This window comes from Balaenoptera ricei, chromosome 1 (genome assembly GCF_028023285.1).
Source record: "Balaenoptera ricei isolate mBalRic1 chromosome 1, mBalRic1.hap2, whole genome shotgun sequence".
In the NCBI taxonomy this organism is placed as follows: domain Eukaryota; kingdom Metazoa; phylum Chordata; class Mammalia; order Artiodactyla; family Balaenopteridae; genus Balaenoptera; species Balaenoptera ricei.
In genome coordinates this window covers 166307316-166325889 of record NC_082639.1, presented here as the reverse complement: position 1 = coordinate 166325889, position 18574 = coordinate 166307316, and the positions used below count along the sequence as shown (strand labels likewise).

General features: G+C 40.4%; 1 protein-coding gene across 1 annotated transcript in view; it reads right to left on the bottom strand.

Moving 5' to 3' along the window:
* EFCAB2 (EF-hand calcium binding domain 2) overlaps nt 1–16325 on the bottom strand; it is a 119101-nt gene extending 102776 nt beyond the window's left edge. Inside the window, exon 1 of the mRNA XM_059905282.1 lies at nt 16206–16325. Within this exon, the coding sequence (XP_059761265.1) occupies nt 16206–16236 (31 nt within the window). The 5' untranslated portion in view covers nt 16237–16325. The remainder of the gene's footprint in view (nt 1–16205) is intronic.
* Nucleotides 16326–18574: the final 2249 nt, after the last annotated feature.

Here is an 18574-nt window from a genome sequence, read left to right as displayed (position 1 = left end):
CCATACTAGAGGTTTATAAAGCATTGTCAAGTATTGGACTTGGTAAATATGTTTTCACAAATGGGTAAGAATAATTTATAATTAGCATTCAGATTTTAAAATATAAAAATAGTTGCTAAGTGGGTCTTAAAATTTTGTAGAAATGACATTAGTATGAGACTCTTTAAAAATAAATGCCCCTGGAAAAATCTGACCACCCTGATATCATCTTCTTCTGTTTTCCCCTGTCATTCTTACACATTTACACACATAATTTTTATATGGTTTTAAATGGCTACAATCCAACAAGTCAATACATAACAATTTACTTTGTATCCCCATTTGTCAGACAAGTAGATTTTATCAACGTCTCCAAATTTATAAAAAACTGTAAATAATACAAATTTCCAAAGTGCCTTCCAAAAACAATGACAATTTTTTTTTTTGGATGAAACATTTCCATTTGACTTTTTTTAAGTATGGTAAAATAGACATAACAAAAAATTAACCATCTTAACCATTTTAACCATCTTAACCATTCAGTAGCATTAAGGGTATTCACACTGTTGTGCAAACAATCTCCAGAACTCTTATCTTGCAAAACTGAACATTATACCTGAAACCTAGCAGGACCCTGTGGAGCTCCTGGGCATGGAAGCCTTTCTGTGTTCCCCATTTCTTGTTTGTAGGGAACAGACTCCAGCCTCCATGACCTTTCCTGAGTCCCAAAGGGCAGATTCGAACAGTTGCTAATCAGGGAAGGGAGGGGATGCAGAGACAAGGGAGGAGCAGTCAAGAAACAATAGTGCAGCCTTGGGACAGGGCCTGATTCCCCTTCAAGGGATACACATAACCATACAGTAAGTCCCCTACATATGAACCTTCAAGTTGCAAACTTACAAAGATGTGAATGTGCACTCCATCAACATCAGGCATGAGTGAAATTGCAGCTTGCCCTCTGTCTCCTATTGTTGACGATCCTTCAGCTCTACCATCTCCCACCTCCTCTCCCTCCTCCAGTCAGTAACTCTTCTTGTCTGTTCACTCGATGCCAGCGCCTGTATGTCAGCTGTTTTACTGTACTACTGTACTTTTCAATGTACTGTACCGTCAAGTTAAAAATGTCTTCATTTTTCATATTTGTTTGCTTTTTATATATTTGTGTGGAAAGTATTATGAACCTATTACAGTACAGTACTACGTAGCCAATTGTGTTAGTTGGGTACCTAGGCTAACTTTGTTGGACTTACAAATTGGACATACAAACGCTCTCTCAGAATAGAACTTGTTTGTATGTAGGGGACTTACTGTATCTTTAAGCTCTTCTGCAGAACTAAAACCACCACCAAATGGAAGATGTTCCAGAGAGAGGGTCACAGTTTGATAACCTCAAGAAGCTTATCAGGAGACCACCTGAGGCCAGATTAAAGGAATGCAGGCCCTGCACACACCCTGATCATTATTAGCAACCCACCCTTGAACCACTGCTATAAAACTCCTCACCAAATCCCACCGGGTTGGGACACACAGTTTTTCAGGGCACAAGCCAGCTGTATCCCCCTTTGCCTGGCAAAGCAATAAAGCTATTCTTTGCCAAGACAGAGAACTTCACCCAGTTCTCTGTCTCCAAGATTTGATTCAGCACCAGTGCACAGAGGCCGAGTTTTCGGCATCAAATTTGGCACCCAACATGGGGCTGACTTGCGGACAGCCCCATGGGGGGGTCCCATGGTTGGATCGGACACTCCAAGGTTTTCTCCACATCAGCCTCTTTCAAGAGAGTAAAGGATTGGAGAATTCCTTTAAAGGCCAGATCACCTGGGACCCTTGCCTAGAAAGGCCGAGCCCCAGTCATACCCATTCCACCATCCCGGCAGCTGGAACTCCCAGGCAGGAGCAGATGGAGGAAGCGGGACCATCCCAGCAGCTGCTGAGGCCATCTTCATCTCAAGAACATTCCTCTCTTCTTCCTGCCCATGACGGCCTGAATGTCCTACTCTAAGGAATTATTTTGGGGAAGGAGAAAAGTAGTGTCTGGGGCGTCGTGATACCTCAGCCAGCATGTGGTACGTCCCCTGGCATGCAGTCCGAGGCCCCTATGGCCCTGTCCATTTAGAGGAACCTTGGTTCCCATTTGGGGGATTTTTTATTCTGGGAAATCCCATTTGGAAGGCACACTGCTTGGACAGAGGTCACAGGCTAAGTTGGGACTTGGAAGCCAATTTGAGCCTTGTGCTATCTGGTTTTTAGTTTCTGTTTGGTTTTTGGTTTCTTTGGTTCGAGGCTTCTGTTGCTGGCAAGGATTTTGGTTTGTTCTTAGTCCACACATGAGTGTTCTATCAGTCAAACATGGGAAGCGCTTCTTCTTAAATTCCATCTGATAGCCCCCTGGGGAAAATCCTGGTAGACTGGTCGACCTACAGTTATAAACCTATGACTAAGAAAAAGGAATGAGGTTCTATTGTAATTCTGTTTGGGCAACATACATTCTTGAAAATGAGGAAAGGTGGTCTTTGAATGGTAGCCTAAATTACCATACTATCGTCCAGCTAGAGTTGTTTTGTCACAGAAACGAAAAGACAGGAGGAATTTTGTATGTTCAAGCATTCATGCAGCTACATAATAAAGAAAGTGAACAGTAAGGTAATAGGAGGATGGTACAAAGAGAAACGAAAATAATTTTGTCCTAGAGCTGGTTGTTTCTGAATGGGGAAAAAAATAAGGGACAAAATAATATGGATGAAGAATGTGATGGAAAGTGTGAAAAAGGGACACTGAGAAAAGTTGTGCATGATCAGGATTTTCTAACATTAGATTAAATCTATTTGCGTAAATGGATTTTGCTGGGAGTGGGCTGGGGCAAGAACGGATTTGGTTTCTCCCTCCAAAATTTTCTGGGAATATTTTGATAACAGCTTATGAGTTTCTTTGCCTTTAAGTGATCTGTATTTGCCTTTGAAATCTTTTCACTTTGGTTAAGTAAATAAGTATTGTTTCGCAGATTCTAAAAGTTCTTCTGAACTCCAGCCAACTTAGGTGCTTCAGAGGAACCTTGAGGCATCTCAGAGAAATACTAAATTAACATGTTAAATTACATGGGAAGCACTGTCACTGAGTAATTCCTAAAAATGTAGTATGTCCTGGTAAAATTTTATCCGTCATTATTCTAGTTATTTGTAAATGTTGTATGTCACAGCAATAACTAAGTTTCTTTTGTCAATCACTGTGACTAAATGTTTAACCATGACTTTTTAAGTCTTTCTGTGATTTATAGACAGTTATTATTATACTCTGATACTTTTGCAAAGTGCTTCATCTTCTAGAGGATTTATGTGAAGGACCCTTTTGACAAATACAGGTCTCTGATAAATTTCACATCACACTGCTGAACTGGGTCTACTGCTAAAAGCACATGTACAATGCTTGTGTAACAACTGGGTATAAACGATAAAGTGTATGGTCTACAAAGTGTTTCCTCATTAACATACCTCTGAGCTTATTCACGATACCTGATCAGTTCTCCCCCAATGTGGACTACCTAGGCAAATATAAAGGAGGCATAGCACCAAGGGACATCATCTACACCCGGACCAAACAGCTGAATCACCCCAGCATCGAGGGACAAATATTTTGATCCTCAATGTTTTCTATTGAAAGACTTGCAATCAAAAGAGGAAATGATGAAAGAAAAAAAAATCTGTATGTATTGAGGTATGGGGAAGTCACTCTGGCTTCTACATGGTTTAAGTTTAAAAAGTGGCCTATTTTGTGGCCCTTTGGACATGCATTGTACATCTGCTCTGGCCATTGAGGAGGAGAATACATTTGAAGGTCAAAATGGAATAACTATGGTTCAGATATCCAAGGTAAAACTAAGTGACCATTGTGGAAGTTCCAGTTGTCACTCCTCCTATACTTCTAACTGGGTCTGCTGCACCAAAATGGTGGACCAAGGGAATGAGATCTTAAGCAATACAAGACTCGGATCCAGGACTTGGAACTCAAATATCTTTAATTTGGTAGCCATTCCGCAAAATCTAGGCAGGACTACACCCCATTTCAGCAGTAAGTAGCCAGAGTGGCAGTAACCCCATTCCCTGAAAGATTTGGGGAAAGATAAAACTGAAAAGGGGGATTAAAACTGAATCTCCCCTAAAACAAAGTTCATCTGCCAAGTTTATGAATGTTTCTATCCAAAATGATTATTCCTTTCCTTGTCCAGCATCTGTTCTCAAGATTGAGGAGTATCAAAGAAAAGGGGGGAGAGAAACCAAGCAGGACTCTGTGGGGCTCCTGGGCACAGAAGCCTTTCTGTGTCCCCCATTTCTTGTTCAAAGGGAATAGACTCCAGCCTCCACAACCTTCCCAGAGGCCCAAAGGACAGATTTGAACAGTTGCTAATCAGGGAAGGGAGGGGATGCAGAGACAAGGGAGGAGCAGTCAAGAAACAATAGTGCAGCAGGGTCTTGGTTCCTCCTCAAGGGATACACATAACATCTTTGAGCTCTTTACAGAACTAAATCCCCCAATAAATGGAAGATGTTAGCATTCTTCATTCTAGATTAAAGGAACCAGAGAAGTTCTTCAAGAGAACACCTGAGGCCAGATTAAAGGAACCACAGAAACTCATCAGATCACCTAAGGCCAGATTAAAGGAGTGCAGGCCCTTCACACACCCTAATCCTTATCAGCAACCCTACCCTTGAACCACTGCTATAAAACTCCTCACCAAATCCTCCTGGGGAAGGACACAGAGTTTTGAGGGGCACAAGCCCGCTGTGTCCCCATTTGCCTTGCAAAGCAACAAAGCTATTCTCTTCTACTTTGTCCAAAACTCTGTCTCCGAGATTCAATTTGGCACTGGTGTACAAAGGCCGAGTTTTTGGCATCATACCCATTAAACAACAACCTCCCTTTTATCCTTCCCCTGGCAACCACCATTCTACTATGAATTTGAATACTCTAGACACCTCATAGAAGTGGAATCATACAGTATTTGTCTTTTTGTGACTGGATAAGTTCACTCAGCAAAATGTCCTCAAATACGCATGTACATATACATCCATGCAGTGAATATGTCAGAATTTCTTTCCTTTCTAAGGCTGAATGATATTTAGTTTTATGTATATGCCACACTTTCTTTATCCATTCACCAACTGATGGACACTTGAGTTGCTTCCACCTTTCAGCTATTGTTAATAATGCTGCTATGAACACAAGTGTACAAATATCTGTTCAAGTTCCTGCTTTCAATTATTTGGGGTATATACCCAAAAGTGGATTTGTTGGATCATATGGCAATGCAATTTCTAATTTTTTGAGGAACCACCATACTATCTTCCACAGCAGCTGCACCATTTTACTTTTTACATTCCCAGTTAAATGTCCACAAGGGCTTCAATTCCTCTACATCCTCACTAATACATTATTTTGTTGTTGCTGTTGTTTTTTATAGTAGCCATCCTAACGGGTATGTCCATTTGATGTTTTAAATTATAAATCTTCTTGACAAATTTTTATAGGTTAGTACAAATAAATTTCAGTCCAATTTTTCTCCAAACTTTTCTTTTTTTTTTTTTTTTTTGGTTGCGCCACACAGCTCACAGGATCTTAATTCCCTGACCAGGGATCGAACCCAGGATGCCAGCAGTGGAAGCACAGAGTCCTAACCCCTGGACCACCAGGGAATTTCCTCTCCAAACTTACTAATTCAGAATTAGAGGAAGCAAATTAGGTTTCTATAAGTTAGTTTTCTTCTTCAGTTAGTCTCTCCCTGAATGCTAATCAGTCTAAAATACGGAGAAAACTTATTAAATGGCCCCCAAATATGCATGAATGCATCATGTGTGAGCAATAATGGGTAAGACTTAAAGTTTTTCTTAACCCTTAGATTCCATGTCATGCATATAGAATCTACTAATCTAAACAGCCACTAACTCCCTAGAATGCACCAACCACTTTCCTCCCTATTTATTCAGCATTCCTTTAATGCCAGGCATTGTGGGGTGATGAGGGTATAAGAATGAATAAGAAAATACTGCCCACATTACAACAATATTATGAAATAGATATAATTTTTCCCACTTTACATTTGAGGAACCTGAAGATCCTTAGGTTTAGCATGTTGGCTAAGATCAGATACAGCTTGAGAAAGCTGTAATTCAAATTCAAATCTTACTCCAAAGCTCACGTTTTCTACTATTCCATACTGTGCTCTGTACTATCAACAGTTCACTTTTTAAAAAGTAATATTTACCTGTAATTTCTACTTTTTACTTTAGATTTCCAAATGTTGGGTTTTGAGAGGAATGACACAATATGGGGAAACAAAACAAAACAAAAAAAACTTGTAAAACTTCAAAGACATCTACGAGTTGATAAGGAATTGGAAGCACTTTACCAAACAATATTATCAAAGCATGCAAAGTCAAAAGAATATTTTAATACAAACAAAAATAGTAAATCCTAGAAAGAACTTTGAGTATCTGAGGCTTGTTTAAAAAAAAAAAACTGACACACCTTCCAAAGCTCACTGGCCTGCCAAAAATTATAATGTTATTCCTAAGCAGTCTGTTTCCTAGACATGACTTTAATCACAAGTAGAAGATCCTTCCAGTCTTACATAAAATTCTCTAGGAGACAGAAACATTAAAATAAGATTTAAAGATCCAAAGAATCAACAACTGCATTGATTCTCCATTTTAAAGAAACAAAACAGAAGAGAAAAACAAAAAACAAAAAACAATAATGCTCTGGCTGAGGAAACTTATACAGAAATGACAGAAATTCAAAAATAATTTTTCCTATCCCATTTCAAAAATTCCCCTTTCAGTAAAACAAATAAAATTAAGTCCTTTTTAAAAAATTTAACTTGATTATAACATTTTTAATTCTTCTATTTGCTAATATAACTATGTTACATTTTCTAATCTAGGAAAAAAGATAAGTTATACTATATTAAAGTACAAAAATGCTACAAATAAGTATGATTTCACTGTATATAATCTTACAGAAAAATTTTATAAAGAGAGCAAAATAACCCATCATAGATTTAGTTACTTTTCCTTACCAATATTCTCACTACTTGTATCAAGACTAATCCCTAAATGTTGAAGAAGAGCTAGGTGTGATGGCTATCCAGAAACTTGAAATCCTCCTTTACAACTTTAAAAAAATTCAAGATTAAATATGAACAATTCAAAATACATGTATGTTTTTATTTTTTAAAGACATGCCAATGAATACCATGGATCTCAAAAAATGTTTGTTGAGCCAGATGAAATAAAAGCATATAGCTTACCTGAAAGAAAAAGGAAAAAACCCCTAACAATAGTTTTATGTGCTTTTAGGTGTAGATTTTTGGGGAAACAGTAAGTAATGCTTTGATTAAAACATAAACACTTTTAATTAATTCAAATGATCTGAATGCAACAATATTTATTGAATTCCTACCATGTGCTGTATACTCTGCAAGACACTGAATACAAAGAAGTGATCTCCCCACCCTCTTGGAGCTTATAAGGTAATGGATATATCCTTCAAAACTATCCTTTTTCTTTTGTGTGATTCCATGCTCATAAAGAAACTTTAGAAATATAGATTTGCCCTCTCCAAAAGCTTAATACACATAAAACAGTATATGATATTGCAGAGGTCAGCTTTCTGATCAATGTATCAACATACCCCTATTTAAATTAATAAATCATTACTCAGGTTTGCACATCACTCTTCACAAGTTTAGTTAGCTTGTGTGAATCCTCAAAGCCAGGTCTATTCTTATTAATTAGTTAGACGTAATTTCTGAAACTTAAGTGTTGAAAATCAAATATAGGAGTGGAATATGTGTATACAAAGATAATATCAGCACATGAGTCTCTAGTTTATCCTCAGACAACATACTTCTATTTCATCATGCCCTTCAAACTGCAGCTAGTTAACTCATAAAACTGTTGTAAAGAGTAAATGAGACTTCCTCTTGTGAGAGCACCAGAGTCACAACTAACTGCTGAACAATTATCAACAGAAAGACACTGGAACTCACCAAAAAAAATACCTTACATCCAAAGACAAAGGAGGAGCCACAATGAGACAGTAAGAGGGGCACAATCACAATAAAATAAAATCCCATAACTGCTGGGTGGGTGACTCACAGACTGGAGGACATATATACCACAGAAGTCCACCCACTGGAGTTCACTCCCAACCTGGTCCAGCAACAGGAGAAGGAATTCCCAGAGAATCAGACTTTGAAGGCTAGTGGGATTTGATTGCAGGACTTCAACAGGACTGGGGGAAACACAGACTCCACTCTTGGAGGATGCACACCAAGTAGTCTGCATGTCAGGACCTAGGGGGAAAGAGCAGTGACCCCATAGGAGACTGAACCAGACCCACCTGCCAGTGTTGGAGGGTCTCCTGCAGAGGGAGGGGGATGGCTGTGGCTCACCACAGGGACAAGGACACTGGCAGCAGAAATCTGGGAAGTACTCATTGGCTTGAGCCTTCCCAGAGTCCACCATTACCCCACCAAAGAGAATGTAGGCTCCAGTGCCGGGTCGCCTCAGGCCAAACAACCAACAGGGAGGGAACCCAATTCCACCCATCAGCAGACAAGCTGATTAAAGCTTTACTGAGATCTGCCCACCAGAGCAACACCCAGCTCTACCCACCACCAGTCCCTCCCATCAGGAAACTTGCACAAGCCTCTTAGAGAGCCTCATCCACCAGAGGGCAGACAGCAGAAGCAAGAACTACAATCCTGCAGCCTGTGGAACAAAAACCACATTCACAAAAAGAAAGACAAAATGAAAAGGCAGAGGACTATGTACCAGATGAAGGAACAAGATAAAACCCCCGAAAAGCAACTAAATGTAGTGGAGATAGGCAACCTTCCAGAAAAAGAATTCAGAATAATGATAGTGAAGATGATCCAGGACCTTGGAAAAAGAATGGACGCAAAGATCGAGAAGATGCAAGAAATGTTTAACACAGACCTATAAGAATTAAAGAACAAACAAACAGAGATGAACAATACAATAACTAAAATGAAAAATACACTAGAAGGAATCAATAGCAGAATAACTGAGGCAGAAGAACGGATAAGTGACCTGGAAGACAGAATGGTGAAAAGCACTGCCACAGAACACAATAAAGAAAAAAGTATGAAAAGAAATGAAGAAAGCCTAAAAGACCTGTGGGACAACATTAAAGGCACCAACATTCGCATTATAGTGGTCTCAGAAGGAGAAGAGAGAGAGAAAGGACCCAAGAAAATATTTGAAGTGATTATAGTTGAAAACTTCCCTAACATAGAAAAGGAAATAGCCACCCAAGTCCAGGAAGCGCAGAGAGTCCCAGGAAGAATAAACCCAAGGAGAAACACACCGAGACACATAGTAATCAAATTGACAAAAATTAACGACAAAGAAAAATTATTAAAAGCAACAAGGGAAAAAACAACAAATAACATACAAGGGAACTCCCATAAGGTTAACAGCTGATTTCTCAGCAAAAACTCTACAAACCAGAAGGGAGTGGCACGATATATTTAAAGTGATGAAAGGGAAGAAACTACAACCAAGATTTCTCTACCCAGCAAGGATCTCATTCATTGGACGGAGAAATCAAAGCTTTAAAGACAAAAGCTAAGAGAATTCAGCACCACCAAACCAGCTCTACAACAAATGCTAAAGGAACTTCTCTAAGTGGGAAACACAAGAGAAAAAAAGGACATACAAAAAAAACCCAAAACAATTAAGAAAATGGTAATAGGAACACACATATCGATTAATTACCTTAAATGTGAATGGATTAAATGTTCCAACCAAAAGACAGAGGCTCACTGAATAGATACAAAAACAAGAGCCGTATATATGCTGTCCACAAGAGACCCACTTCAGACCTAGGGACACATACAGACTGGAAGTGAGGGGCTGAAAAAAGATATTCCATGCAAATGGAAATCAAAATAAAGCTGGAGTAGCAATACTCATATCAGAAAAATAGACTTTAAAATGAAGAATGTTACAAGAGACAAGGAAGGACACTACATAATGATCAAGGGATCAATCCAAGAAGAAGATATAACAATTATAAATATATATGCACCCAACATTGGAGCAACTCAATACATAAGGCAACTGCTAACAGCTATAAAAGAGGAAATCGACAGTAACACAGTAATAGTGGGGGACTTTAACACCTCACTTACACCAATGGACAGATCATCCAAACAGAAAATTAATATGGAAACACAAGCTTTAAACGACACAACAGACCAGACAGATTTAATTGATACTCATAGGACATTCCATCCGGAAACAGCAGATTACACTTTCTTCTCAAGTGCACACGGAACATTATCCAGGATAGATCACATCTTAGGTCACAAATCAACCCTCAGTAAAGTTAAGAAAACTGAAATCATATCAAGCATCTTTTCAGACCACAATGCTATGAGATTAGAAATCAATTACATGGAGAAAAAAAAGTAAAAAACACAAGCACATGGAGGCTAAACAATACGTTACTAAATAACCAAGAGATCACTGAAGAAATCAAATGGGAAATCAAAAAAAACCTAGAGACAAATGACAACAAAACACAACGATCCAGAACCTATGGGATGCAGCAAAAGCAGTTCTAAGAGGGAAGTTTACAGCAATACAAGCCTACCTCAAGAAACAAGAAAAATCTCAAATAAGCCATCTAACCTTATACCTAAAAAACTAGAAAGAAGAACAAACAAAACCCAAAGTTAGTAGAAGGAAAGAAATCATAAAGATCATTGCAGAAACAAATGAAATAGAAACAAAGAAAACAATAGCAAAGATCAATAAAACTAAAAGCTAGTTCTTTGAGAAGATAAACAAAATTGATAAACCTTTAGCCAGACTCATCAAGAAAAAGAGGGACAGGACTTAAATCAATGAAATTAGAAATGAAAAAGGAGAAGTTACAATGGACACCACAGAAATACAAAGCATCATAAGAAACTACTATAAGCAACTCTATGCCAATAAAATGAACAACCTGGAAGAAATGGACAAATTCTTAGAAAGGTATAACCTTCCAAGACTGAACCAGGAAGAAATAGAAAATATGAACAGACCAATCACAAGTAATGAAATTGAAACTGTGATTAAAAATCTTCCAACAAACAAAAGTCCAGGACCAGATGGCTTCAAAGGTGAATTCTATCAAACATTTAGAGAAGAGCTAACACCATACTTCTCAAACTCTTCCAAAAAACTGCAGAGGAAGGAACACTCCCAAACTCACTCTACAAGGCCACCATCACCCTGATACCAAAACTGACAAAGATACTACAAAAAAAGAAAATTACAGACCAATATCACTGATGAATATAGATGCAAAAATCCTCAACAAAGTACTAGCAAACAGAATCCAACAGCACATTTAAAGGATCATACACCATGATCAAGTGGGATTTATCCCAGGGATGCAAGGATTGTTCAATATATGCAAAACAATCTATGTGAAACACCATATTAACAAATTGAAGAATTAAAAACCATATGATCATCTCAATAGATGCAGAAAAAGCTTTTGACAAAATTCAACACCCATTTATGATAAAAACTCTCCAGAAAGTAGACATAGAGGGAACCTACCTCAACATAATAAAGGCCATATACAACAAACCCACAGCAAATATCCTTCTCAGTGGTGTAAAACTGAAAGCATTTCCTCTAAGATCAGGAACAAGACAAGGATGTCCACTCTCGCCAGTATTATTCAACGTAGTTTTGGAAGTCCTAGCCACGGCAATCAGAGAAAAAAAAGAAATAAAAGGAATACAAATTGGAAAAGAAGTAAAACTGTCACTGTTTGCAGATGACATGATACTACACATAGATATTCCTAAAAATGCCACCAGAAAACTTCTAGAGCTAATCAATGAATTTGGTAAAGTTGCAAGATACAAAATTACTGCACAGAAATCTCTGGCATTCCTATACACTAACAATGAAAAATCTGAAAGAGAAATTAAGGAAACACTCCCATTTACCATTGCAACAAAAAGAATAAAATACCTAGGAATAAACCTACCTAAGGAGACAAAAGACCTGTATGCAGAAAACTGTAAGACACTGATGAAAGAAATCAAAGGCGATACAAACAGATGGAGAGATATATCATGTTCTTGGATTGGAAGAATCAACATTGTGAAAATAACTGTACTACCCAAAGCAATCTACAGACTCACTGCAATCCCTATCGAATTACCAATGGCATTTTTTACAGAACTAGAACAAAAATTCTTAAAATTTGTATGGAGACACAAAAGCCCCCGAATAGCCAAAGCAGTCTTGAGGGGAAAAAAACGGAGCTGGAGGAATCAGACTCCCTGACTTCAGACTATACTACAAAGCTACAATAATCAAGACAATATGGTACTGGCACAAAAACAGAAATACAGATCAATGGAACAGGATAGAAAGCCCGGAGATGAACCCACGCACCTATGGTCAACTAATCTATGACAAAGGAGGCAAGGATATACAATGGAGATAAGACAGTCTCTTCAATAAGTGGTGCTGGGAAAACTGGACAGCTACATGTAAAAGAATGAAATTAGAACACTTCCTAACACCATACACAAAAATAAATTCAAAATGGATTAAAGACCTAAATGTAAGACCGGACACTATAAAACTCTTAGAGGAAAACATAGGAAGAACACTCTTTGACATAAATCACAGCAAGATCATTTTTGAACCACCTCCTAGAGGAATGGAAATAAAGACAAAACTAAACAAATGGGACCTAATGAAATTTACAGGCTTCTGCACAGCAAAGGAAACCATAAACAAGACTAAAAGACAACCCTCAGAATGGGAGAAAATATTTGCAAACGAATCAACGGACAAAGGATTAGTCTCCAAAATATATAAACAGCTCATGCAGCTCAATATTTAAAAAGCAAACAACCCATTCAAAAAAATGTGCAGAAGACCTAAATAGACATTTCTCCAAAGAAGACATACAGATGGCGAAGAGGCACATGAAAAGCTGCTCAACATCACTAATTATTAGAGAAATGTAAATCAAGGGCTTCCCTGGTGGCTCAGTGGTTGAGAATCTGCCTGCCAATGCAGGGGACACGGGTTCGAGCTCTGGTCTGGGAAGATCCCACATGCCACGGAACAACTAGGCCCGTGAGCCACAACTACTGAGCCTGCGCGTCTGGAGCCTGTGCTCCGCAACGAGAGGCCGCGATAGTGAGATGCCCGCGCACCGCGATGAAGAATGGCCCCCGCTTGCCGCAATTAGAGAAAGCCCTCGCACAGAAACAAAGACCCAACACAGCCAAAATAAATAAATAAAGCCAGAAAACATAAAAAAAAAAAGAAATGTAAATCAAAACTACAATGACATATCACCTCACACTGGTTAGAATGGGCATCATCAGAAAATCTACAAACAACAAATGCTGGAGAGGGTGTGGAGAAGAGGGAACCCTCTTGCTCTGTTGGTGGGAATGTAAATTGATACAGCCACCATGGACAGTATGGAGGATCCTTAAAAAACTAAAAACAGAATTACCATACGACCCAGCAATCCTACGATTGGCATATACCCAGAGAAAACCATAATTCAAAAAGACACATGCACCCCAATGTTCACTGCAGCACTATTTACAATAGCCAGGTCATGGAAGCAACCTAAATGCCCATTGACAGACGAATGGATAAAGAAGATGTGGTACATATATACAACAGAATATTACTCAGCCATAAAAAGGAACGATATTGGGTCATTTGTAGAGACGTGGATGGACCTAGAGACTGTCATACAGAGTGAAGTCAGAAAGACAAAAACAAATATTGTATATTAATGCATATATGTGGAATCTAGAAAAATGGTACAGATGAACTGGTTTGCAAGGCAGAAATAGAGACACAGATGTAGAGAACAAACGTATGGACACCAAGGTGGAAAAGCAGGGGTGGGGGGAGGGATGAATTGGAAGATTGGGATTCACATATATACACTAGTATGTATAAAATAGATAACTAATAAGAACCTGCTGTATAAAAAAATAAAATAAAATTCAAAGAAAACAAACAAAAAAAAGGAGTAAATGAGATATACCATACAACAGTGCTTCTCAAACTTTAATGTGCATGTGGATCATTTGCAGTTGTGCTTAAATGCAGACTCTGATTCAGTAGGTCAGGGGCCGGGACTGAGCTCCTTCCTTTCTGATAAGCTCCCAGGGATACCCGGCTGCTGCCCAAATCAGGAGGCGACAGGCTGCTCAGTCCAGCTGACTGTTCCCTCCCATTTATGCATGTCTTATCTCCCTTACTGATCTCACCTTCCTTGGGAGAAAAAAATATTTTTTTCAGTATTTGTATCCTCCGAAGTTCTAACCTAATCAGAATGCCTTCCATATGGTAGGCATTAAACACATGCCAACTGAATGAATGACATCCAGCTTTGACATTCATACTTCTTCTATGGCTATAGACAGAATTGTTTCTTCTTTGAATTAGCTTACTTTAAATAGAGAAGTATTTTTGAAAACTGAAAAATCAAAACAGCTTTCAATCTACTTTTTTTAAATGAAGAAAAAAAATTGTATTTGCAGCATAATACAGCGCTTTTTTTCCCTCAGGCTGACCTAATCATCTTTTTTAAAAATCCACGATTAACTTGTTAAAATTATCTTCTAATGATTCTTCCATTTTTTTGTAAATAACAATTTAATAAATCAAAGTAAGTCATCTGGTTTTCTGGAGAAGTTTTAAAACTAATACAAAAAAAAGTAATCATTTTCTTAGGATGTACCTTATACTTTTAAAGCACCACGATAAAATTATAAGGACATCTTAGGAAAGGTAACATGTAAAAAATAAGTCTGACTTTTAGATTAACGGTACCATAAAAAAATCAAATAGTATTATTGCCATCAGTAGGTAGCTCTTTTGCAGTTTTGTGGGTTTCTCCGCTGATTTTCTGTGATCACCGTGACAAGTGACTAAGTATCTAGGGCTGGCTTCTACGCTTGTAAATATTACTTGTTAACCTGATTACATCTTTGTTCCATGCTGAGAAAAATGGTATGTTGATGTTTCAAGCACTCAAGAAAAGAACAAAGGTGGAGTATTATTTTCATTTCTAAGATGTTTACCTCTACAGTTTCATGGCTTTTTTGATGTTTTTGCGATGAGTTCGCCAATTACCAAAATAAACAATTATTTTTGAGTAACGTAGGATAGTAACCAAGGATCAAGTTTTTAAGCAAACCGCCGAATTAAAACAACGTAATGGTCTTGCAACTAAACATGGATAACCGGGTTTTCGCTTCCCCACACATGAAGCACATCAATCCCCCCCCCACCCCGATATGGCGCCCCGGCGCCGCGAAGCCCAGTCCCGCCTCTGCCGCCGCGACCGCGCGCGCTGGTCCGGCTGGTACCGCAGCAGAGACCAGGCCAGCGCACGAGGCTCTACGAGTTCCCTCTGGAGTTTGCTCTTTCGTCTTTATTAAAGTTGTTTTTTGTTTTTTGTTTAAGACAAGACACCAGGCGGGTAGCATAGCGCCGGCCACCCAGCAGGCACTTCGGAGGCTGGAGGCTCGGCGGGAGCCGCAGTGCCCTCGAGGCAGTCCTCCTACGTCCCCATTACGGAGGCAAAATGGTGGTCGCGAACGCCAGCCCGCTGGCCCGGGCGGGGTTTCGGCGCGGCAGGGGAGGAGCCCGCCAGACTCCGGCGGCCGGATCGGTCCTCACGCAGGCCCGCCCCGGGGCCCACAGCCCGAGAAGCTGCCGGCGTGGCGCCTGCGGCAACCAGAGCCCGGTCGAGGGATTGGAGGCGGCGTCCCCGAGACCGTGAACAAGGACGCCATTATGGCCCTCCCCTGCCAGCGCCTCGGCCGCAAGCCGCCCTGGAAGCGAGGCTCGGGGCTCGGAAAAAGGGACGAGGAAGGGGGTCAGAACCAGGGCCAGGCGGGAACCGAGAAGCGGGAGGGGCGGGAGGGGCGGAATGACTGCCTGGCGGGAGCGGAGGGGCGGGGCGAGGCGGCAGGAACAGGGGAGGGGGCCTCCTCTGCAGGGCGGGCGGCGGGACCTGGCTCGGGCAGTCCTCTCCCTGCGGGTGGGGTCCAGAGATAGGGTGACCCACCCTGTCCCGAGCTCCCCGGTGCGGCCCGGGATCGCGGCGGGCGGCTACGGCTGAGCTCCCGCGGCGCCTCTTACCTGTGCCTTCCCTGCTTCTGTCGTCCGCCATCTTGTTGCGGCGCCGTCGCCGGGGAGAGCCCTGTCGCTAAGCTAGGTCGCGGCGTCCTGGCCCCCTGCAGCCCTACGGCTAGTCGGCCCTGGAGGATAGGCGGCTCCGAATCCCGAAGGAAGAAGACCCTGGGCGTGGGTGGGGGAGGGAAAGCTTGGAGCGCGCACCCTCCCCCTTCCCGCCATGACCCTCTGGCGCCCGGGAGACCGGAAGCCCGGACCCGCAGCCCGCGACCACCGAGCCGGGGCCAGGGCTTCAGCGTATTCCTTCAGTACCGAGGCCTGAGCCCTGGTTTTTCTGGCGTGGAGGAAGTATTTAATAATAAAGTTCTGAACCCCTCCTTTCCCTTGTTTATGATCCATTTGGGGACACAATGCTCTCCGCCTCCCCTCCAGTTTGTAGGATGTGGCGTTGCTCGATTTTTTTTACTGCGTATTTTAAAACGCAGTTGGAGAGATGGGTGCAGAACTCGGCTCCGGGGTGACAGAACCAACCGGCAATCCCACCGCCTCTCCTTCCCGTCCGCACCCCGCGGAGAGGCCGGACTTGCCCCACCTCTGGCCCCCCGTTTTCTCCCGTCCAGTGCTCGCCGCCGGCTCCCAAAGACGGGGACTGCACGGCGGGCGAGAGCTGGAGCTGGGACGGAAAACTGGGCCGGCGCGGGAGGAAACCAGAGCCATTAAACTGTTTTTACTGGAGGAGCGGAATCGCTGTAGAAAAACATGTGTAAAATCGGCGCAAACACTGCGTCGTCAAGGCTGCGATTTCTGATACAAAATAGAAGGTTCTCATAGCAACAAAAACGTGCCCATCTTATGCTCACTGTTAGGTACATGAAATTTCTTGTGAAATTTGACAAGACCTCCAGTTAAAATTACTGGGAAGGAAAGTTTTAAATCTTGCTTTTCTAAAACTTCGAAGCCGTGGCATGATGTTAAGTTTTTGTCTTATTTTAAGGAAAAGTTCACTATACTAGAATATTTTCTTTTAAAAATGATTTTTGAGTAATATGCCTCATGGTATGGTTCAAGAAAATATATATTTTTTAAACGAGATTTAGATGCTATTTAAATGCATGTGTGTACTAATTTAAATTACTTGATTTTATGTAAAAATCGATTATAAACAACTAAGTATTAAGAGGCCTTCAAAATAAAAGGTATTTAATGGTTTTACTGAGTGTTTACGCTCATATTATTCTGGTTCTATAATCCCTCAGTAAACCCTAAAGAAAACTAATATTCTTTATTAAAATATTTTTTCTGTAGAAGATATATGGTGCTGTGATCAGCATTCTCTCTGAAATTGACTATAAACAATTGAATCTTCACAAAGTGGCTCATATTAGAAGATAGATACATAAAATGAAAACAATCGTGAACAGTAAGGTCTTAATGCCGAAAAATAGGGGAAAGTAGTCATCAGCACTCATGTATATTTAAATTTCATAGTCATCATGGTCTAGCTATTGGTTTTTTAAAGACCCCTCTTTCCATATAGACGATGAAGGCCTTTGAAATAAACGTGGGAAACCCCAGCTTTAGTCTTCAGGCCCGCTACTGTGCCTTTTCATGTGCTGCTTTCTGTTTCCTTTTTACGGAATGACTTTCCCTCCTCTCTCTCTGCCCTAACATTCACCCTCCCACAGACACACAAATGTCCCCTCCCTGTTGTCAGTGACCTCCTTAAAGGTCATGCACTCCTTGAAGCTTTCCCTGTCAACCCGTTACTCTGAGGTACCATAGCCATACTGTAGACCCAAATCACATTGATTTTCAGTGACTTGTTTCCCCCTAACAAACTGTAAGCTCTTGAGGACAGGAAGTGCTTTATTTGTCCATATATCCGCAGTGCCTAGAACAGCTTTTCAATGTTTATGTCTAAAATAATGTGCATTTTTAAAATTAGGACAGAATTTAGTCTTCTCAATGACTTATGAAGAAACAAAGCTTTTTATTGTCTAGATTATTTCAAGCCATGTTAATCTCTACTCTGAACTCCTACAGCGTATTTAAGACAACACTCTCTAAATTTGGATGAGTAAAAAAAATTTGTTAATTAACTCCTCCCCCCAATTAGATTTGAAGACTGGATCCTAATATATGCACCTTTTGTATACCCACAGTACCTATCCCAATTTGGGGCACAAACTATGAGCTTAATACGTACTTTCCAATAGACTAATTGGCTGATTAGATATAAAAGTCTGTAATGATTCTGGAACACTTTCCACAAAGTGAAAAAAAATGGTTATCCAGGTGATAATTTAAGCCCACTCTGCCAATCAGTGGGGCCAGAGGGATGTGTACAGGTTATGTCTTTTTTGCATGATTGAATT